This window comes from Sander vitreus, chromosome 12 (assembly GCF_031162955.1).
Source record: "Sander vitreus isolate 19-12246 chromosome 12, sanVit1, whole genome shotgun sequence".
Lineage (NCBI taxonomy): Eukaryota > Metazoa > Chordata > Actinopteri > Perciformes > Percidae > Sander > Sander vitreus.
In genome coordinates, this window is record NC_135866.1 from 24,330,252 (window position 1) to 24,353,517 (window position 23,266).

Sequence of the window (23,266 nt, forward strand, 5' to 3'; positions counted from 1 at the left end):
GTACAGTCTATGGTTGTCACTGGATGGCAAGTCTGTTTTTTAAGCATTACTCCTCCGACAAGAGTGTTCAAACCTATGGAGTCTTTAGTGGAGAAAGGCGTAGCTGCAGACATCCATCTCCTCCTTCGGACCAGTTCAGGTCCTGAGCTTGGAGAAAAAAAATGTCACGTTTGAAATTGTGTACACCGGAGACAATACTATCAGGTTACGATAGCATGCCTCATAGTTCATTAGTTTGAATAATCCACACAACCTCCACCAATAACACTACTACTACTACTACTACAATAACACCAAGTTAAACAATACAACCTTAATATTTTGATATAACTCATACAGTTAGGTTATGTAACTTTAAGCTGCAAATCACTTGGTACTAACCTCATGAGTTTGCTAACGTAAGATAGCTTTGCTAATGTCGTTAGCAAACTAACGTTAACTGAAATGATTACATTAAGCTTTCTGCTATCGTATCCTGACCGTAAAGCTAATACAAATACAATAACGTTACACAAACACTAAAAAAAACCTAAGTGTGCAGAACCTCTGTAAAAAGGAAAACACAATTGACATTCCTTGAAAACTTAACCTTCTCAGATACATTTATTTTAATCATTTTCAGAGGCATGTAGAGGGGTAATTACCCAGTATTTCACAAGGATAAAGAGAAACAGAATTTCTTTTTTTGTGTTGTGTGTTACAGTAATGGTTTTTTTTTTGCTCACCTATCATGTTAATAATCTTACCACTCCTGATATTTTTACTTCCAACCCCTTATAGGTTTGTCACAACACCAACACTGGAATCCACAGCTCTAAGCCAAAAATAAACAGATAGGCGTAACACCATTAACATTTGTTTCAGGATCAGATTGTCTGCAGTGTGAAGAAACACCACCACACTGAGAACTCATTTCAACTATTTATTTTGTTTCATATTACTGAACCAACAATGAATAGACCTTAGAGTGTACCTTTGTTACAGTAAACGCCACTGCCGTTTTTGCACATATAAAAATAGAAATCATTTGCTTCTAGAAATTGATGACCAAAATTTGATGTGTCCAGCTCAGTTCACGAAGATACTTAAAGGTCACTTTATAGCATCATATACACATATATATATATATATATATATATATATATATATATATATATATATGTGAGCGTTCCACACAGCAGCATTACAGCTGTCAGCACTAAAGTTAATGCAAGTCACAATCCATATCAATAGAAAAGCAGGTTATATTCGTCAAACTCCTATTGTACAAATTCTCACACAAATGCAGCGTCAAAAATGGATGCAAAACTGAAATTCATCTTTTAAGTCAAACCCATGGTGCAGAGTCAACGCAGTAACATACTGACATGTTTTAGTCTCGGTGGAAGGGAAATAACGTGTTGACGGTGTTACAATGGATTCTGAAATGATTGCAAATTGTGGTATAAAGTGCACATTAAAACATTTGCATGGAAAAAAACAAAAACAAATTTCTAAAAATCTCTAAAAACATCTGAAACTTCTCTCTCAGGCGTTTAGGAGCAGCAAGAAACGGTTTAAAAGAATGGCTGGGGCTCGTTACTGTCATCGGAAGTGTGTTAACGTCTCGTAAAATCTGTTGTGTAATTGTGATGGTTAAAGCGATTGTTTGGCACAAGAGACAAGTCTTGAGGTTGCCATGGCAACCAGCGGAGACTCCAGGGAGTCACTGCCCACTATCAAGAAATAGTTCCAGTATGTAGTCCTTTGTGAAACCAACAATTTTTGTACAGACGAGACATAACGTGTTAATTAGTGAGCTTTAGAGGAGCGGGTATATATTTTGTTACATTTGGCCGGAGCCAGGCTAGCCGTTTCCCTATTTCCAGTATTTATGCTAAGCTAACCATCTCCTGGCACTAGCTTCGTATTTAATGTACAGATACCACTACGGTATTGATCTTTCCATCTAACTTTCGTATTCACATACTGTTGACCTATTCCTTTAAATTGTAAATTGGTGAACCAAAATTTAGATTATTAACGTGGCGCCTCTCGTTTCTATGCATTATCTTGTGGTTGCAATATTTTTGCTGGGTTTAGAGACGTATCATTTCATGCACTTCTGTTCTGAGTTTAAGATTGAGCTCGAGACAAACCTTTGAAGACATGTAGGAAACATGACTCCCTGAGCTTCAGTGACAGCTCAAAGAGACCGATTCTTTCAAACACCAGTGTCAGTGTCAACCTTCAGTTAAATCCGAGCACCAGCCGTGAAGAGCTGAAGTAGAGAGTTGATTTTAAAGGATCTCTTTGAGTCAGCTGCAGCTCATCAGTTTGAGCACCTGGAGCTCGTGCCAAGAAGAGATAGAACAGTACGGAAGACACGGCCCTGTTTAAAGCAACACCAGAGAACGTTTCCCGCTTCGGTCCCCCTACAGGTTGGAAGCGGAATTGTCCATTACATTACATTGTCCAGTTCATTGGAACTACAGAGCCGCTACCCGATCTGGCAAACTTGCATAATGTAATGTAATGGACATTTAGGCTTCCAACCTGTAGGGGGACAGAAGCGGGGAAAGTTCTCTAGTGTTGCTTTAATAGGTAGACTATGTAACTTGTGCTTTACAGCGGCCACTGTAGACACTAGTGGTAATCACAGGATAATGGCACATTCATTTCAATTCCCCCTCATTTCCCTAAACTGCTTTAAAGACATTGCCATTAGTTGAGCGGACTGAGAGCAACACACACAGACGTCCATTATTAAACAGACAAGTCGATCAAAGAGAGTGTTGTGATTTTCCTTGCATTTCTTTCAGGTTGCTAAATATTGGAGTAGTGTATCTTAGAGAAGGCGTACAGGTGTTAACAAATTATTATTTATGAAATACAACTTCAAGCTGCAGGAAAAAAAAGGAGCAGGACTGGGTTGCACCAGCTAAATCCTTCCTTAAGTTTGTGTGAAAAGTCCTCCATACGTTCTTAGAAAGAACACGCTAGTAGCAACCCTTGTAATTTACTAAAATAGGTTGCACCATTAAAACATAAGGAATGTGGTAAAGACATCAGTAATGTTAAAACCGATTGCTAAGAAACAATTGTAGCTCCATGCTTTTCCAATCAAAAGCAATCAACTATGTAAACAGAGAGTCACTGTACTGTAGCATAGCTGGAACAAAACTGTTTTAAAAGGGAAAATCTATATTAAACTACCAATCCTATGTAAATGTTTTAAATGAGTATCTGCATACATGGACAAATATGGTTTTTCTGAATTAGTAGTATTCAGAGCGATTTAGAACGAGCGACAAACATCCGATTATACTAATGTAACCGACGCTACTCAGCTGATCATTCAGTTTGTAATTGTTTTTGTGAAATGTAATTTGAAATCTTCACACTACATTGCGGTAGGCGACCGTTCCACTGTCGTAGTAACTAAATTGATTACAAGATGAGCTTGGATCGATCTGATTCAGCTCAGCAGGTGGCAGCGATCGATTGAATGATTAATGAGAGCAACGTCACAGTGTAGGAAAAAAAAAAAAAAAAAGGAAATCCTTCTGAGTTTTAGCAAAAAGTAAAAGATACTAGATGTGGCAGATTGCCACTTCTGCCAACCAGTTTCCTGCATTTTATCTAGTGCTTGGTAGCGTTAGATTACTGGCGCTCCCTTGCGCTAACTGAGATTGGTCAACTGTACTTTTATCAGTCAGTTATCAGTCACTATACTGTAGTCCACAAGAGTCACTCCCCCCCCCCCCCAATGAAAATCAGTGTTTTGTTGTTTTATACAGTTGTTTTTCGCTGTTGCCTCTTAAGCGTTTGCAGACATGTAAGAGTCTGAACAGCTGATTAGCAGCACAACTATTATTTTAATTTTATCAGAATAAATATTTCTGTAAAATCATTATCAGTCTAAGGGTGTAACAGGCACATTCTGAAATGTTCTGAGGGCGTTTTTCCAGTTTAAATATTCGTAGTTGAAACTTCACTTAATGACCTCTCCTCTCCTGAAGGTGGATATGCTCAAGGAGGTATTACACAACCCAGACTGCTTAAAATTCACATGAGAACATCTTAAGAAATGTCTTGGGCTGTTTCCAGATTGTCCAAAAAAAAAGAGTCCTTTTCTTCTGATTTTCTTACTTTCTATCTTATATCTTAACTTCAAAGGAATTCTCAGGACTATCCAACAGCTCACTCCAGAAATGTAACACTAAAAATCAATTAAAACACGTCTAATAAAAACATCTAAAAAGAAAGAAAAAAATAAAAAATAAAAATCACATTGCTACTTCATGCATGTCCCTCCTTATCACAGACGAACTCATTTGAGACAAATCGACAACTGAAATAGAACCACAGAGGCGTTCCCGTGATAGTTCACATATCGCCTCTACAGCTCTGAAACTTTCAAACACGTCCTATTAAGAGACAATCTGACAATATTTCACAACAAGCATTCAAACGGCAGCACAATCTGAGGCAAACTCTACGCTCAACTGACCTGACTTCAACTCAAACCTATTTCAAAATAATATAATTACAACTTAAAACGTCAGCTGCGTTGAAGAAAAAAACAGACACATTAAACAGGATGGACAGTCAAAACTGACTGTAATTGCGTGTCGGCTCACAACCATGTTCAGAAATTCAAATTTTTCCACGAAAAACTTTTGAGACTATTTTGTCTTTTCACTCTTTAACGTCTTTGTCTCCCAACCTGTGACAGCAGTAGATGTCGGTGACTAAGAAGTCGAGGCTGCAGTCAAAAGTTTAGAGGTTGTGTTTGAAGTTGGCAATTGACAGCCGAGCATGGAGGAAAAAAAACAAAACAAAAAAAAAAAAATCATCGGCTCCACTGATCCCAGAGCAGTGGCAGGTCTACGGGGAGGTGCTGTGTGAGGAGCTGGACGCCCTCCTGCCGGTCTTACGTTCATAGTTCACCAGTCGCTGTCCAACCAGGTATCTGGAGGAGAAACGGGAAAGACAGAGTTGTTTACAAATCATTTTTAACATATGAATTCACAATATTAAAACACACACACACAGTTATTGTATCTTATCATATCTTCAGTTAAGATTTTTATTTATTATTTATCTTCACTGGTGTCACGATTCGATTACCATTATCTTGTTCAAATCAATATCAGTGAAGTCACACCCCTAGTCGTTAGCGTAGTTAGCACGCATTAGCTCGGTGGGCTTACTCGGCATGTTTACTATATTACGTGAACGTCAGTGTCTCCCTAAACGTCCCGCTGAACCCGATAGCCAATTTGGCTATAGGGTCACCCAATAAATGCAACAAATTAATTCATGAAAAAACACACCCTACATGCTTTGAAAGACACAGAAACAGATTCTCTGTTTGCAGCTCTTAAAATTCTAGGCCTTTTTAACCCTACTGACTAATGACAGTAAAACAACAGGATTGGAATAAAACACTGAGCTTCTTTGCCCCCATGTTTTATTAGTTAGTGGGTTTTTTTTTTTTTTTACGTCTACCGACTTGTCATTCTTGATGTGTTCGTAGAGGCGTTTGAACTGTCGTATCTGGAAGGACAGGATGGCCAACAGTATGACCACCATCAGCAGGAAGGGATAGATCCTCCTATCCACTAGCGTCTGCATCTCTGGCTGCACACCTATAAAAAAAGGAAGAGAGGGATGGGTGTAAAGGGGGGCGTGGGAGGAAAGAAAGTGAAGACAGAATAAACACTGGAACAGAATCTCCTCTTAACGAGTCTCCGTGTCTGTGATGTCTTAACTCTCGGAACTGATGGACGTAAATTTGAGGTAAAGTAAATGAAAGACAAAAACCAATCAATTGCACTTTGGCTTGCACAATGACTAAACTCCTGATTACCACAAGGGCTGGGAATTCTTTATTGACTAGATGTTTAAATGAAAATGTCCAAATTAGTAAGGATCTGCCTGTGCTGTGGCCTGATGATATCTGAGCGCGTCTGGGCCTGAATTCTGCTACAATTTCTAATTTGGTCCGTCGCCAAAACACCGTAAGGACCAAATTACGTTTCCTTTAAGTTGTGCTTTCTTACTCATCCGCTCTTTGGGTTGTCAGCTTTATTAACGTTCAAATATTTAGCAAAAATCCCATTGCTAATTCCCACTAATTTGGGGGATTTTACAGAAATTCATTATTGTGAGTGAAAAGGCTATATGCTTTTTAAAGTGAGTCAAAGTTAAGTTAAAAATATGCAGTTGAAATAGTACAACTGGAATGCAGCTGTGTATTATTTGAAAAGTATTAAGCAATCTGGTGTTTCAACATTAATATAAATGACCAATGGATATTGAAGTTCTAAAGTAAAGGGGAATGAAAACAGAGTTATTATTCTTTAATAGGCCATGTTTGACCCCGCTTACAGAGTTTGTGAAGGATGAAAAAACTGGAGCAGTGAGGGAGACAATGGAGAACAAGGAGGAGAGATGAAGGAAGCTAAAATCTGTGGTCTTTTCCTCCATTACCTTGAGACATGTATGCTTGTTAAGGTACATGACGGTACCAGAAAATTCATGCTCAACCCAGAAACATAAGCATACATAGAGACTCACCCAGCAGTGGTGTAATGCCTTTAGAGATAGTGTAGGGCACGCTGAGAGACAGCAGCAGGACACAGATGACTGGGGCGGCCAGCCCTCGCACGATGAAATTGAGGTCAATGTTTCGGATACCGTTAGCATACACCTACGGGAGAGGGGGGGGGGAGAGAGAGAGAGAGAGAGATGAGTTTGTTTATTTTCATTCCAATGCCACTTATGTCATCTTTACAGTGTATTCAAATGTCAGTGATCCCGTTTTGTTCTTGATTACATGCAGCAAGACGGATGTGAGGCTGACCTGCTCAATGACGGTTTTGAGCCACCACTGAGGGCCCATCAGTGTGATGGCAGCAATGATTTTAGCATGGAGCACTCCCAGTGCCCAGTCCTGGCACAAAAAGACAATCAATTAACAACCAGGACACAATGCTGTATCAAGATCAAGTTTTTGTGTCCCTGAGGAGGACACTGAATGCCTGCTGACATGGTTTGAAATGTGTTGATACTGGTGCCATTAGATTTTAGACTTTTCCATAACTTACTTTGAAAAATAAAAACAGGTTTTTCTATAAAAAATAAATAAATAAATGAATGAAAGATCTGTGCTGACATGTTTGGTTCCATACTCAATTTATACTAATAGGGTATTGAGGTTTGATACCCAGACTTCCTGACAAACCAGTCTAATCACTTCTGAATAAATAATCCTTGATATCTCAGATGGATACAATCAACGCATACAAAGTCCACAGTCCTACCTGCCAGGGGTAGAAGAGAGGCGTTTGGTGCAGCTGGACTCTGAGAGGAGCAACGACGACCAGCTCAAACAGCAGACCCAACAGCAGAGGAATCACCCCGGCTAACAGCACGGCCACCACAAGGGTCTTTAGGATCTGTTTTCAACAAGACATAATTTCAAAACCCAACCACTCAACACATAATACAGGGGGAGCGTGTTTTTGTTGCCATTGGCTGGGAGGACTAGAGAGACATCCACATTACCATGAGCGTCCACTCGTGGACTTTGAGCATGATCATGGTCCGCCCCTGTGGCATCCAGGACAGCATCACGGTGGCGGCTCGAATGGACAGCCAGCAGATGTACAGACCGCTGGCCGCTGTGTACAGCTCATGAACCATGGCACTGCCCATCCAGAAAGACATCAGCCAGCGACCTGCACACACTGGGAGAGAGGAAGAGGAAGACGGGTAATGGAACGGAGGTATAAATAATAAATATAATAAATAAGGAAATGTAAAATGCAGAGAATGCCTGCTTGCGGCCACAGCTTACCCGGCAGTGTAAGGCAGATCAGACTAGCCAGGAGCAGCGCCACGCACATAAAGACAACCAGCAGAATGATCTTAACAACCAAAAACACACAATAGAACAAAACAAATTAATTGTGCAGGAAACGTTAATCGCAGCACAGGCTTTAACAGTGAAATGATTGACTCCCCCACCCCCCTTTTCTAGTCGCTACACTTTGCACTAACCTTCATCCTGGACTATACATCTGCCCATTGCACACAGTGCTTAAACTACTTAAAACAGCTATTTTGTATACATTTGTTTTGGTTTCTGTATTTGTTTATTCTTATTAATGTTTAATATGTTTGTTTGTGTATGTATAATCCAATAACCAAGGCAAATTCCACATAGGGTAACTACGGTGGCAATACATTCCTTTCTGATTCTGAGGATATATGAACATATGATACCAATAACCATTGTGAGTTACCTTGAGGGGGAAATTGAGGGGCCGGTGGTACGATTGGAAACCAATAGGACCGCCCTGCTGCAGAATGGCCTGATGGGCAGCGTGAAGACCCTCCCCCAGGCCAGGGATCCTGTTGTTGTTATGGCGACCGGGAGCGTTGTTGTTTGGTTGGTTGTCATCGTCTTCATGGTCCCCCAGCAGGTAGGAGTGAAGGTCACTGTGGGGAGGCCATTGGTGAGTTATTATTTTGTCTTATTACTATGACTGCGAAGTGACTTTATGACAAAGCTATAATTTAGGGAAGGTTTGTCTAGCCATGTCATATGAACACTGACTGGGGTCCTTTTTCTGTGGCCCACACTTTTTCACTAATTATGGTATATGAAGATAGTATACTTTTATAGCATTGTAACATCCCAAATTGCAATATGTGTGGGTCTGTGTGCGTGTGTGTCTGTGTGTGTGTGTGTGTGTGTGTGTGTGTGTGTGTGTGTGTGTCTTGGGCTTACAGCATGTATCCAGCTGTGAACGTCCAGGCGTGGACAAGCCGTTTGAGCCACTGGCGAGTGTGACCCTGCTCCAGCAATGCCGGCAGAACAACTTGAAGCAACAGCAGCTCCAATGACAACTCGCTGACCGGTGCGTCGCTGCAGAGACGAGATATGAACCAAACTCAATTTACATTTCGTTCATACAGTAATACATAGTCAATGTGGCGAGAAATGGCAGCTCATTTTTCTCTAGCGGCCTCCTGTTTTGGTTATGACTGAATAGACAGAGAATGGATAATGTCACCTGTACATTCGAGACACTGACAGTTAAATGACAGTTTTGCGTTGCCGTGTGTACCTGTAAAGCATGACGTTGTAGGGCAGGAAGGTCGGAAAGAGCAATTTGATGATTCTGATAGGAAGCCAAAGCATCAGCAGAACTATAGAGCCAAACACCACCTGGAAATACACGCGCACAACAAAAAATATCAATGTTGACATGTAAAGTATCCCTATACTTTCACACAGAAATACAGAGAGTTACAATAGGCATTGGGCTGCTTTTGCGCGCTCTCTCTTTCATTCATTTCTGACGTCACCTTATCTGGCCAATGTTTTTTTCTGCCTGCGTTTCTCGAGTCAATCAGTCTTCAGAGGCTGTTCTTTAAATATCACTGTGCTCCTGTCTGTCTTTCACACCTACAATTGCCGAACCCATCGACCACCTTGTCCCTCAGGATGATCCAGGTGTGTCAACTGAAAGGTTCCATCTGCTGGCTCTACTCCTCCACCACCAGCGTCTAGACTCCAGGGAATTCTACCTATCTCCTATCTTCATTGGCTTACTTAGCTCTTTGCTTACTGAAGATGTGTCACATTATTGGGACCTTATCGCCAAAGTCCTTCTCTGTTGTTAACCTCAATAAACGTCATTTTACACTTTCAACTGATCTCTCCTTCGTTTTATAATCCCCGATTTTGTCCTTTTTGCAACTCTGTCTTTTTTTCTAAAACTCCGCACACTGTACTTGACTAAACATGACAACAGGATATTTCTATGCATTTAGCATCGGAGTAAACAGCAATCTGGGCGCTGTTATGCCACGTTAATACCAAAGAGGAGGAGGATACTTGACTGACCACAGAGAGAATAAACCTCCGCAGGTGTCTGTAAATGGGCAGGTGGATCATCTCTTGGACTGGGTTGAAGTCTGGATCGTTCAGGTTCCTCAGGAACCACAGCACACCCGGCCGAAGCACCTGCAACCAAAAAAAAAACATGCGACAGCTTAAAGCTTTAGTGCTTTAGTAACTATCTTATATTAATGAACGTCCGTTACATTTAAGCCACTGCCAAATGAGTTGATACAAAGCTAAGCCTAGCAGCTCCAGAAAACTCTCTCTGTATTTCTCAGTATGGCTATGTTCAGAAAATCCGGCGACTTATGCGCGCAGAAAATCAGGCGAAGATAATTACCTCTTCTGAAGAGTCCATCATGTTTTTTTAATCCTCCGTGTCCTCCTTGGCTACTAGCAACTGTGTGGAGGAGGGGGAGGGGGCGTGCTTGTATCATGTGGACGCTCCGACAGTTTTGCTGTCATTACTTAGAATTCCTCATGGGGGCGACAAACTACGCGCTATAGCATTAAGATTTTAAAAAATTATAGTTTTTTTGCCATAAAGATGGACGACGCATCTCCACTTTCTCCCAGTGTATAAATTGAATCACTAACTTTGGAGCCATAGTTTGCGCAGTAGTGATCGGGTGGTGGGCTGCGGTTTCGAAGTCCCACCCTTAATCACGAGTCAATCACAGGGGTCAATCATCATGTTTCACCCCATTTTTTATAGCATCAAATAACTAATTAAAACCAAACTTCAGAAAAAGAAACACTAACAAACATCAGCGAGAAAAGAACTACCTAAAATGACAGAAACCTAGCCTAGAAATCTAGACGCACCCTAGTGGCAGCAAATATAATTTGTAGCCAGGGTCAGTCTAGCAACTCTCCGTTGGCTTGCGAGCTGGAAAAAACAAATTCTGGTCAGGCCAATCACATCGTGTACAGAGTCAGTGGGCGGGCTTAACATAAGGACGGCAGAGTTGCGACGGTTCCGCGTGAATTCCCTGCTACTTGAAAACAAAGATGGCTGCCGCTGGCGAACAGCGGCCTTTCGAATCGGCTTTGGCCGCGACTCTGGAAAACTTGGAGTTAAGCACTGAAGTCATTCTTAAAAAAGGAAGATGTGTTCGGAGTTTGGCCGACTGGATACGGCAAAAGTTTACAGGTGCTGGTCATATAATTAGAATATCATGAAAAAGTTGATTTATTTCAGTAATTCCATTCAAAAAGTGAAACTTGTATAATGTATACATTCATTCCACACAGACTGATATATTTCAAGTGTGTATTTCTTTTAATTTTGATGATTATAACAGACAACTAATGAAAACCTCAAATTCAGTATCTCAGAAAATTAGAATATTGTGACAAGGTTCAATATTGAAGACATCTGGTGCCACACTCTAATCAGCTAATTAACTCAAAACACCTGCAAAGGCCTTTAAATGGTCCCTCAGTCTAGTTCTGTAGGCTACACAATCATAGGGAAGACTGCTGACTGGACAGCTGTCCAAAAGACGACCATTGACACCTTGCACAAGGAGGACAAGACACAAAAGGTCATTGCTAAAGAGGCTGGCTGTTCACAGAGCTCTGTGTCCAAGCACATTAATAGAGAGGCAAAGGGAAGGAAAAGATGTGGTAGAAAAAAGTGTACAAGCAATAGGGATAACCGCACCCTGGAGAGGATTGTGAAACAAAACCCATTCAAAAATGTGGGGGAGATTCACAAAGAGTGGACTGCAGCTGGAGTCAGTGCTTCAAGAACCACCACGCACAGACGTATGCAAGACATGGGTTTCAGCTGTCGCATTCCTTGTGTCAAGCCACTCTTGAACAAGACACAGCGTCAGAAGCGTCTCGCCTGGGCTAAAGACAAAAAGGACTGGACTGCTGCTGAGTGGTCCAAAGTTCTGTTCTCTGATGAAAGTACATTTTGCATTTCCTCTGGAAAGCAAGGTCCCAGAGTCTGGAGGAAGAAAGGAGAGGCACAGAATCCACGTTGCTTGAAGTCCAGTGTAAAGTTTCCACAGTCAGTGATGGTTTGGGGTGCCATGTCATCTGCTGGTGTCGGTCCACTGTGTTATCTGAGGTCCAGGGTCAACGCAGCCGTCTACCAGGAAGTTTTAGAGCACTTCATGCTTCCTGCTGCTGACCAACTTTATGGAGATGATTTCATTTTCCAACAGGACTTGGCACCTGCACACAGTGCCAAAGCTACCAGTACCTGGTTTAAGGACCATGGTATCCCTGTTCTTAATTGGCCAGCAAACTCGCCTGACCTTAACCCTATAGAAAGTCTATGGGGTATTGTGAAGAGGATGATGCGATGCGCCAGACCCAACAATGCAGAAGAGCTGAAGGCCACTATCTGAGCAACCTGGGCTCTCATAACACCTGAGCAGTGCCACAGACTGATCCACTCCATGCCACGCCGCATTGCTGCAGTAATTCAGGCAAAAGGAGCCCCAACTAAGTATTGAGTGCTGTACATGCTCATACTTTTCATGTTCATACTTTTCAGTTGGCCAACATTTCTAAAAATCCTATTTTTGTAGTGTTCTTAAGTAATATTCTAATTTTCTGAGATACTGAATTTGAGGTTTTCATTAGTTGTCAGTTATAATCATCAAAATTAAAAGAAATAAACGCTTGAAATATATCAGTCTGTGTGGAATGAATGTATACATTATACAAGTTTCACTTTTTGAATGGAATTACTGAAATAAATCAACTTTTTCATGATATTCTAATTATATGACCAGCACCTGTAATCTATCAACTAGTGTTGCTCTGGTTGGCTGTGTGTGCAGAGGGAATTTGAAAGACAACCGTTTATCCCGCCCCTCTGACTGAGCCCTGCCAATGGCGAGTTCCCAGACCCAACATCTTGATGTGGGTCTGGCTTGTCAGGCTAACAGAAACCAGCTTTGGGAAAAATGTCCCATCCACTAACATGGAGGGGGAGAGTTTATGACCTATACTGCAGCCAGCCACCAGGGCGCGATCAATATGTTTTGGCTTTACTTGTACAGTCTATGCATCTAGACTGCTCCACTTACCTCTCTGAGCAGAAGGATGAAGGAGGCGAAGTAGAAGACGTAGACCATGCCGACCAGCCAGTGGAAGAACATGGTGGTACCCGGGGCCGCGTCAAAACTCTGCTCCCTGTCTTTTAGAGTCGCATCAAACATCTCCTGCAATGAACAAAATGTGTTTTTAGGAATTTGTCCAACAAACTGAGATTTTCTTTCAAAGTGAATGTTCATCAAGCTCAAATCATCAAATGTGTGTACACTGCATCATCATGATTTGCATTTAATTGAGGTTCATTCTGCATGATAAACCTACCAGCGAGCAAATGTCGAGCCACCAACCACAAATCAGTGGGAACAAGCCGATCTCCATGACAACCAGCAGGGACACCTGCAAGATATAAAAACACAAACGCAATTTAGTTTCGGTTTTCATAATTTGTTCCTGTAATCATAATTTACCTAATTACCGTTTCGACTGAAAGCTTTGCTCGTTTGGTTAAAAAAAAAAAAAAAAAAAAAAAAACGTGAATAGATTTTTGAACACATTCCAGTCTTGCATCTTTAATTTACCTTGACAACAATGTAGCAGACACCCAAGAGGCGTCTGGGCCGCTGGAACTTCACTAATGAAGCCAACGCCTAATGGAGGCACAGGTAAGGATGAACAACAACATGTGAGATAAATGTAATTCAATCTGCATTTTAAGCATCAAAATTAAGTATTTCTCAATAACTAATTTCATTCAAACACTTGGAGCCAAAATGCACGCCTGACCTGAGCTTTTGGGTTTCTGTATGACTAGAATCTTTTTTACTGAGACATGTATGTATAGTTGAGGAACTACATGTGGGTCATTTTAGGTCCTTTGTAAAAAAAAAGTGCTGGCCTTCATTTGGGACATGCCTATTATAAATATTGAAATAAATATGTACAAAACCTAAACAAAAACGCAAATTACCTAAGTGATACTACTGATGTTAGACACAGCCATAGTAAGCAAATAGGAGTGTGAGACATACTGTAGGTTATTTCATACACACAATAACTTGTTGCATACAGAGGATACATGGCAGACTATGAGAGCTCCAGCCAGGAGGATGTACCCCAGTATGGTGGTGACGAGGCCGTCAAAGTGTGAAGCTTTGACCTGCAACCAGAAAGAATATCATCATCACATAAATCCTGTCACTGCATGACTAGTCTATATCCCTGACGTTCCATTATATAATTCCGGGATCGTTCAGGTGCCGCCGGATGTCTTTCATTTCGGCCGGATGTCCCGTTACCTTCCGCTTTCTTTGTGTTGAAATTTTAAACTCCGGTCGATTTATGAGGACTATGGTTAACTGCTCCTCAGATCTCTGCAGGGTAAATCCAGACAGCTAGCTAGACTATCTGTCCAATCTGAGTTTTCTGTTGCATGACTAAAACAACTTTTGAATGCACACATGTTCCACCCAAACAAGTTCCTTCCTGAGGCTATTTGGCAGAGGCGCCGTTGCTCCATGCCAATAAACCAGAGCACGTTTTTCTCCGATCCCGGAATGCTGTGTGGACTCGCCAGACCCTCCTCCGCAGTGCTGTGGAGGAAGGTCTGGCAATGCGAGACTAGGAGCATGACAAACCCAAATACAAATAAGCAACTCAAACTGTACAAATTCCACATGCACTTACATAGTCTTCAAAGCCCAGTCCAACCACTGAGAAATGGCCGATGTGATACGGGCAAAACGCTAGAGGGAAATACATAGGTCACGTTAGAATCTGTAGTTCGGTGGAGTGTATAAGAAGGTACACAGGACTGTCTAATAAAACTGAATTATGGTAAACAACCTGTTTAAATAGGAGGAAAGTGCACTGTAATAGTACACCAAAGGCTTGACCGATTCTTAAAGAGGCAATAACTGTATGTACAGTACATCATTAATACATTGCAGGTTTAACTCACCAAAGACCAGGATGAAGAGTGTGTTGAGAGACACCACCCAGAACACATGCTCCTGGAGAGAAAACACACACACACACACACACACACACACACACACACACAATGAAGACAGTATCAAATCACATATAATTCCATTGATGTTGTTAAAAGGACAGTTCGGATTTTTTGAAGTGGGGTTGTATGAGGTACTTATCCATAGTCAGTGGATTATCTACAGTAGATGGCGGTTGACCTGCCCCCAGTTTGGTGAAGCAGGCACGAGTACTGACACGAAAACTAAGCAATGTACTGCTGTGGATGGGGGCAGTAGCATAAACGTATTTTAGTTGGCAAGCCGCGGTTGTTATGACTGTTCCAGCGCTTTGCATTGTGGGCTACACTAGGCGAGGTAGACTGGTCCGATGCGTACTGGAGATTTTCACCCGAATCAGTACAACATTCGGCTATTTTTGGCATGATGCAGATTTTGCTTTTGTTTGCATACTACATGCTACATTTTGGCCAAATCAGTAAACGCCCTGTGTGGGTGTGTACTGACTGTCATTGATTGACATCATCCTGAGTCTCCTGTTAGCTTTGTTGCACCTGTTAGGGCCGGACAATTCACACCTTTTTCATTCTTATTGATAGATGAAGATTTGTGACCTAAAAAAAATTCCCCATCAAAGCTCCGGCCCACCTTCAACCTGAGCAGAGGTCTAATCAGCCAGAATAACTGAAAACACCTGTGTGGGTGTTCAGAGGCTTGAAGGCACTCTTGAAACTGTGTGTGTGTGTGTGTGTGTGTGTGTGTGTGTGTGTGTGTTAAGGGCGTTTTCACACCGACAGCCTTTAGTTTGGTTGAATCGAACTAGAGTTTAGTTTGCCCCGCTGGTGCGGTTCGTTTGGGAAGGTGAGAACGCGGCAATCAAACTCTGGTGCGCACTAAAAGCGGACCAAACAAGCGTACCGAGACCTGCTTGAAGAGGGGGTCTCGGTACGCTTTCAATCGAACTCTGGAGCGGTTCGTTTGTGGCGATAACGTGATCCGTACTCGAACCGCATCGACTATATGTACTCCGCAAGTCTGAGCTAATGTCTCCTGTAGTCAGGTGTGTTTAGCAATCTGCGATGCAGCAGAAGTGTTTCTATCACAGAAATAGACTGCAGTCAAGCTTGCCATCCGTCACTCGTATCTCCGTGGTCAAACCAGCTGCCGCTAAAATTGGAGACAGACGCCGGCAGAGCAGAGCGAAGTCTCGGTGACCCGAGCAGACGTAGTAACGTCTCTTGCGAAACAATGTCTGATCATTTTAATGAAATGAGCTGGTTTGACCACTAGACCAGAACACAGGAACTTCTTCCTGCATTTACTTTCTTGTTCCCGCCCCCAGACATATCCGACCAATAAGAGGGCTGGACGTTCTTGCCTGATTTGCATTTTGGTACGCTTGGATTTTTCCAGGTGCGAAATCAAACCAAACCAAACCGACCGAGGGCAAATCGCTCCAAAGTTACTAACTCACCAACTGATTCGGACCAAAGCAAAACGAACCACAGGTGTGAAAACGCCCTAAGAGTAGAAAGAGAGTGTGTGCACTTACCAAGAAAACTAAGGAGCCATCCAGCCCCAGCATCTGGGAAACAGAAAGAAATGTCATTATGATCCTTTACAATGACTGTGAAGGTTCTCAGTAGAGTTTAGATTCTCTGTCCGAGACCGAGCCTGACCTGACCCACGGGCCGGGCCGATATTTTACGCTGCTACGATCGGGCCTGGCTGGGCCCTTGATCAAGCACTTGTGTTGTTTTAATCATTACTTTATTAGCCTTATTCGGTGGGGAGAAAGCTATGCCTCTCCAGCTTCTCCCGTAGCTCTGGGTGTATGTCCTGCACTGACTTGAGTGTGAGGGAAACTGTGCTACATCGTGTCTCCCCCGTCTGCAGCACTGTTGTCGGCCAGTGCGTCAGCATGCAGACCGTGGCGAAGGACAGTATTAATTAGGTGATCGAGACAAGAAAGTCTCCTACATGGTTCCAGGGCTTCGATTATGTTGCTGCCTTGATCTGTTTCCCACACCATTCGGCTGAGGGAGATAGGGTCGAGGTTGTTTTTTTTTTTTTTATGGCCCACGTATTAAAAAATTGTCGGGTTTAAAATCGGGCTCAAGGGCAACTGGACTTGGTTAAAAGGTGCTCCGAAGACGTCTCGTGTCTCATCCCGAGATACTTCTTCAGTTCTGACCCTGCTATTTGGTCGAAGCTACAGTTCAGTCACAACTGAAGAAGTCTCGGATGAGAGACAAAATGTCTTCAGAGCACCTTTAACCAAGTTAAAGTCCAGTAGCCTTTCCTGATCCTTTACAATTAGGGCTGGGTATCGTTCAACAATGTTCAATACCAATACCGTGACTTTGATACATGTTCCTAAACAATACTTTTTTCGACACCAATTTTATAAAATGAATTTTAACAAAAAGAAACAACATTACGGTACACATTTATTTTTCAGCTCCTACTACATGAGCCCTGTCTTTTTGCAAAACTTTTTCCAGCATGCCTCTACAACGTGTAACATTAGACAGCCAATCACCAGCATTATTAGATCTTGGTAGGAGTATGCTGCGTGCTTATTGGCTCGCTGACGCTGATGAGATTTACTCCTTAGGAATTGAAATTGGGTATTGAATGACGAGGCATTTTTCGACATTCGATACTATAGAGGCAATTTGCTTGGTGCCTAAAAAGTATTAAATTCTGTACCCGGCCCTATTAACAATACATATACAGTATACAGTAAATGATCGTGGTAATACTACTATTTTTACTTCCTAACTATTGCTATTAATACATCGACAACTTCTACTAGGGCTGTACCGAATAGTTGGAAGCTGCATTCGTAACGTTGACATTCGAATGCCGCGCAGCTTTTTCTTGATGTGGCGGGAGACTTTGGCAAATCGCAGGTCATTTCAGGGAGAGAGAGCGTTCCAATTGGCTGTTCTGTGCATGCATTGCCCGTGCGACAGAGGGAAGAGGGAGAGCTGCAGGAAGAGGTCTCACTCTACTTTGAATTTTGTGCAAAATGAACATGACGTGCATAACGTAAAGCATCACCAAATGCCGAACAAACCACACCACGATGGATATTTCCTGTCATAGAAGCTTTTAGTCCCAAGTTCATCTGCCAATTAACTGCTACCTTGCTTGCACTTTGCTTTACTAGCATCGTGTCCTAGCTACATCACACCACTGATCTACTGATCTATGGGGCAGGAGACAGAGAGACAAAAAAAAAATATATAGATTCCCACCCTTTCCCAGGTCAGCTCCTCTGCTGCACGGTCCCACTCCAGGGCGTTCCAGTTCAAATCTTCTGCAAAGAACAATCAGAAACACTAACAGTAAGGAACACCTGAAAACATGCTTCTGTGGCTGCATTACCATGTAGGTTGCTTTTCCTTGCCATAGTTTAGGTCTATTTATTCCTTTATAGAGGAATGAAAACACCAGTTACTGGTTACACAAAGCTATACATGTACTCAATCTTAAAACCATTCTCTAAGCATTAATGTCATTCTTGTTTAATTAAACTGACTGCATAACTGCACACCATTTCTCAACTTTCGTATCAGAATATAATAACCAAGAAAGCATTGTGTCACTGGCCCAATCCCAAAGTGAGCCCTGAGGACTAAGGACTAAAGACTCACAGACTTAATTGATCTCAGGTGCTAAGTGAGTGAGTGTGTGAGGTTACATGGGCTCAGACAGGTATAAATGGGATTGGGACAGCACTTCACGAGATCACGTTACCTTGGCGACATTTAATAACAAAGATGTTGCTGACACTTGACGGTTTGGGAATTTTCATTTTAAGTTTGTTGCTTTCCACACGGCCAAGGCACAGGAGACAGCTGCCTGATTCCAAATTTTTTCAAACTCTTGTTTTACTGGACAACAGGTTGGTCTGTGTTCCCTGGTCGTGTGTCGTGCCGTTGTTTACCTTTGCAATTTCCGGATTTCCCTATGGTCTCCGCGGTAAACGTCACAACGCTTTGAACTGTGGGTAATTCCCTTTGGTGAAGTCTGCATCAATGCAGACTCACGGAAAGGGCTCGGTAAGTGTGTACTCAAACCCTCACGCCCTTTGAAATTCAACATTGGGACAACCCTAAGCCCTTACGAATTTCACGAGAACGCGCACCAAAGTCCGTGAGTCTGTGAGTCCGGACTTTGGGATTGGGCCAATTCCAGTCCACAGTGGAGCTGTGGGTACTTAACGATACGTGAAAAGGTTGAAAACCACTGCTTCCACAATGTGTGACAGGCAATGTCAGATGGCGCACATAACAGAGAAACAAAAATTGAACAAGAACAAAAACCCTCTCCCACCCCCGAAAACCACTACTTTAAAGTAATGTATCCCACTTCCGTGCTTTTTATGCCCGCACTGACCTTGTCCTCCATTATTGGCGTTGGCAGCATCCTCTTCCCTGCCTTCCTCATCGTCATCCTCGTCGTCGTCGTCCTCCTCCTCCTCCTCCTCCTCCTCCCCATCGTCATCTTCTTCCTCAACGTCCAGTTCAGCCTCATCTCCGTGGTGGCCAGCTTCATGCGGGTTGGCCGGTGCCAGACCGTCTGGGGCAGGGTCTGCAGGCTGCTGGGCTTCTGCAACGTCGGCAGCAGCCTGGGCGTTGACGCCTATGTTACCACCTGGAACCTGTCGAATCACGAAATCACAAAAACCTACAGCATAGCCCGCACACATTGAAATGAGATAATATGGCTTGCATGTTCATTAACCATACTTATAGGTATGGTTAGGTATATAGCTTGACAATGTCTGGAGCTGCAATCCTCAAACCTATTACTACATGGGGGGACTCAATAGTAACAGTGATATTTCAGTCCCGAACTATATTGCTCATTAAAGATAACAACAACAGAGGATTGGTTTACTCATTTGGTTGTGTGTAAACACATGACAAATGTCAGGGCAAGCACATTCTCTCATTCTATAAAAGATAACGGTCCTGAAAGTTTCTTTGAGAGGAGGCATGGAACAAATATGGCCCAACACAGAAATCTGGGAAAAACTGGAATCACATTCTAAAAAAAAGTAAAGTGTAGCCTAAACTTCATGTGCAACTGTGCAGAATCGCTGGACTTAAATTGAATAAATAAACATGCAAATCAACTGTTGATTTAGAGCTTGAATGTCAACACAATGAATGAAGCGTTCGAAATATTCCGTACAGCCCTTAGTTAGTTGCCAACATCCACTGATCTCACCTCATTAGCTGGTGCAGGACCGTCAGGCTGGTTAGGAACTAGAGGGGGTGGATTTTGCTCTAACCACTGAGGGGCGCCACCGTGGACAATCTGCTCTCTAAGCCACACCAGGCTGATGAAGGCGCACAGCGTGCAAGTGACCACAAAACAGCCCTGAAGGCAGTCTGCAAGCAGGTTTTGCCTGCGAGGAAGAGTTGAAACATTACAGTTTTATCAGGAACAGCACAATGATTTCACACATTACCTCGCTACAAAGAGTCGGACAAAGGGTAAAATAATTTTTAAAGTTATTGTGAAGAAAAAAAAAACACACTTCAATCACCAATAAGATCTTAACCATCTTCATTGTACTGCAGTGTACAAAATATGGAGAACACATAGACCTACAGCACACAGGACACAGTGTGAGAGAAGAGGCAAGACCAAAGTGTAATTCACACTTACGTTGAAAGCATATCTAATGGCAGAGTAAGGAGAGAGCTCACAGAGCCAGTAAAGACACACTTGTAGATACGACCTGTTAGAAAAGCAAACAAACAAAAAAAAGACAGTATGAGAATTATTTCGTAAAGCGACAACTGGTGTGAAACTTAAAACGCTGCTCCAACTGTATTGCACTTCATGCTAAATAACATGTATTTACAGCATAAGCAAATCAATGGAAGACATTACTTTAGCTCAGTTCCAGTCATATGTGGCTTTTCAATTCCAATTTCAATTCTTTTCCCTTTACTTCGTTGGAAGTTAGAGGATGAACACAATGTGCTGAAACTTTAACAACTGCTGATAAAATCTCCTTTCATGTTTGTTTTTACAATGGAATGGTGTGACTTACATGCTGTGAGAGGCACCACGCCTAGCCAGGCAAAGGCCACCAGTGTGTAGTGGAACCAGTATCTAATGGCTGTTCCAATACTAGTGACCAGCCCTGCACAGATGTCCTGGACAGGCAAGCGAGATGGCATGTCAGGAGAGTAGACTGGAGAAGAGAGAACGAGGGAGGTAAAAGTGAGAGAGGTAGGTAATCAAAGTTAGACACTTACAGAGGAGCTAACAAATAATGAATGCATTTAGTGTACTGATCTAATTTAATGACAAACAACTTACTTGGTGTAAATGCAAACCTGTGTTTGCATAATTCACAGTATTCTTTTCTGCTGTGTTTCAACCACTGCAGTAAGCTGTGGAAAAAAAGGACACCTTGTGAGTTTACTCTTTTAATCCTATGGAAACTATATGTCTTCCCCCATGGCCCTGCAGTAAAGTCACACAACATTCTTTCATGATTCTTCATAGCTGAAACATCATTGCTCCCTAGCTCTACATTTTTTTTTCTTCCTTTTGTGTCTGGTTGTTAACTTTTAAAAACTGTATTGAGGTACATTCCCGTAAAACAATCTGTTTGTTATAGTCCCTGCTATTCTCTAACTTCCCCGTGCTGGAATTCACTTCAACATCTGTGAAAGCAAACAGACTGACAGATATAAAATGTAGACAGATAGCAAGCAACCTTAAACCTTAAAGATACAATTTAAGGAAAGGCAACAGAGAATAATGGAACCTAATGCATTTTTTACATTTTAACAACATGGTCATTGAACGTACCATTCCTGATGGATAAACTTGATGCTACCAGTGCAGACACAGGGATGGTAGAGCGGCTTGTCCTGGCTGCCCTCTGACCGGCATACCCGACAGATGTCCGCTGTACATGAGGCACACAATAACATAACTTGGCCAAACCATGACATCCTACTTCAGAAATATTTCATTTTATTAAATAGGCATGTTGCATTTCTATCTAATTTATTCAACAGATGAGTAATTTAAGTTGATCCAAACTCATCACACACCCTTGATATAATGCCAAATGCTGAAGAAATGCATGCAAGCTTTCTGCAGAACATAACACTGTCGGTAGTTTCAGAATTTGAAATGTTGGGATAGGATGAGTAAGTGTCTTCAGTGAACAGAACAGGACAGGACAGGACAGGACAGGACAGGGCATATACTGACAGTAGAGCAAACTGTTATCATTGGATTACCTGTGTCACTGGATGACCAAACTAAAATAACTATAATTAGGCCAGGGTGCAAGAGCACAATACCAGTGAGGATATCCAGAATACATTTGGACTGACTGGCTTCATATACAAACATTTAGCTATATTCAAAATATGAACAAGTAACTCATATCAAAATGAGTGAGCGAATGGCCATTTTCTTTGCCGTAGCATATATAGCGCTCAGAGAAAATATGTTGTCCAACGTTTGCTGCATTAGTCAATAAATGACTATTAACGTTACAAGAGGTTGAGAGTATTTCATATTTTGTATGTAAGTGTAACATTGTTAAATGTTACATGCCTTGTCGATTGGTCAATTGGCTGGGCCGCCCGGTGAGTCAACGTAACGCCAGCTAGTTTATCATACTGTACGTAATATTATAACGGTTGCATAAAACGTATTAAACGTAAGCGTGTAACGTTAACTAAGCTACTTAACTAGCTAGTTACATATGACTTTAATGTTATACGACCGTCCTCTAATTTTAACCACTAACGTTACATCACACATGTGGTAGATGTAACGTTAGTGTTTAAGAAAGCAAACAGAAACCTAACGTTGCTGACTTTATTTACAACATCTAACGGGTGTAAATGAATGCCAGTTAGCTAGTTAGCTAACTAATGCTAATTGGCTAGCTAGCGGTTTCTGTAGCTAATTCTGGTGAACCTTTGTCAAAATATAGAAACGGGCATATCCACTTGCAGCAGTAAATAATGAGTTAGAATGCCACACAGACGTCGTTAGTATTGGTTTTACCATTTAACGCCAACAATAAGAGCAATCGAGTTTTAACATTAGCTACCTTCCTCAGCGGTGTCCATCTTGACTGGCCCTGCTTCACAATAGTCAGGCTAGTCCGTCAGTATAAAAGCGATGACGGCTAGCTGTCTACATGTAAACATTTCAACTTAGTTCAAGATCTGATTATCTTTGACGTGACCATACGTCTCGAAATCAAATAAAGCCTTTTCACTTCATAGTAGATCAGCTAGCAGTCAGGTTATGTTCACACACACTACCAAATGGATAAACCACTTTTGTGATT

The 23,266-nt window shown here is 42.0% G+C and overlaps 1 protein-coding gene across 2 annotated transcripts; it reads right to left on the reverse strand.

The window, feature by feature from the left end:
• Positions 1–576: 576 nt before the first annotated feature.
• On the reverse strand, positions 577–23,249 carry LOC144526994 (E3 ubiquitin-protein ligase MARCHF6-like). Of its 2 annotated transcripts, none has more exons than XM_078264800.1 (26): positions 23,024–23,249; positions 21,757–21,856; positions 21,259–21,332; positions 20,987–21,130; positions 20,596–20,668; positions 20,152–20,332; positions 19,315–19,579; positions 18,171–18,229; positions 16,460–16,492; positions 14,877–14,928; positions 14,603–14,661; positions 13,995–14,075; positions 13,498–13,566; positions 13,241–13,315; positions 12,952–13,086; positions 9,905–10,024; positions 9,123–9,223; positions 8,783–8,920; positions 8,295–8,490; positions 7,847–7,916; positions 7,555–7,736; positions 7,311–7,445; positions 6,851–6,940; positions 6,565–6,697; positions 5,498–5,633; positions 577–4,954 (listed from the first exon to the last, which is right to left on the reverse strand). In XM_078264800.1, exons 1-26 carry the CDS (start codon positions 23,040–23,042, stop codon positions 4,870–4,872), a joined length of 2,805 nt encoding a protein of 934 aa, XP_078120926.1. In that variant the 5' UTR covers positions 23,043–23,249; the 3' UTR covers positions 577–4,869. The 2 variants fall into 2 exon arrangements, with proteins under 2 accessions (XP_078120926.1, XP_078120925.1); XM_078264799.1 differs by having other exon boundaries at positions 18,171–18,232.
• Between the last annotated feature and the right edge of the window lie 17 nt (positions 23,250–23,266).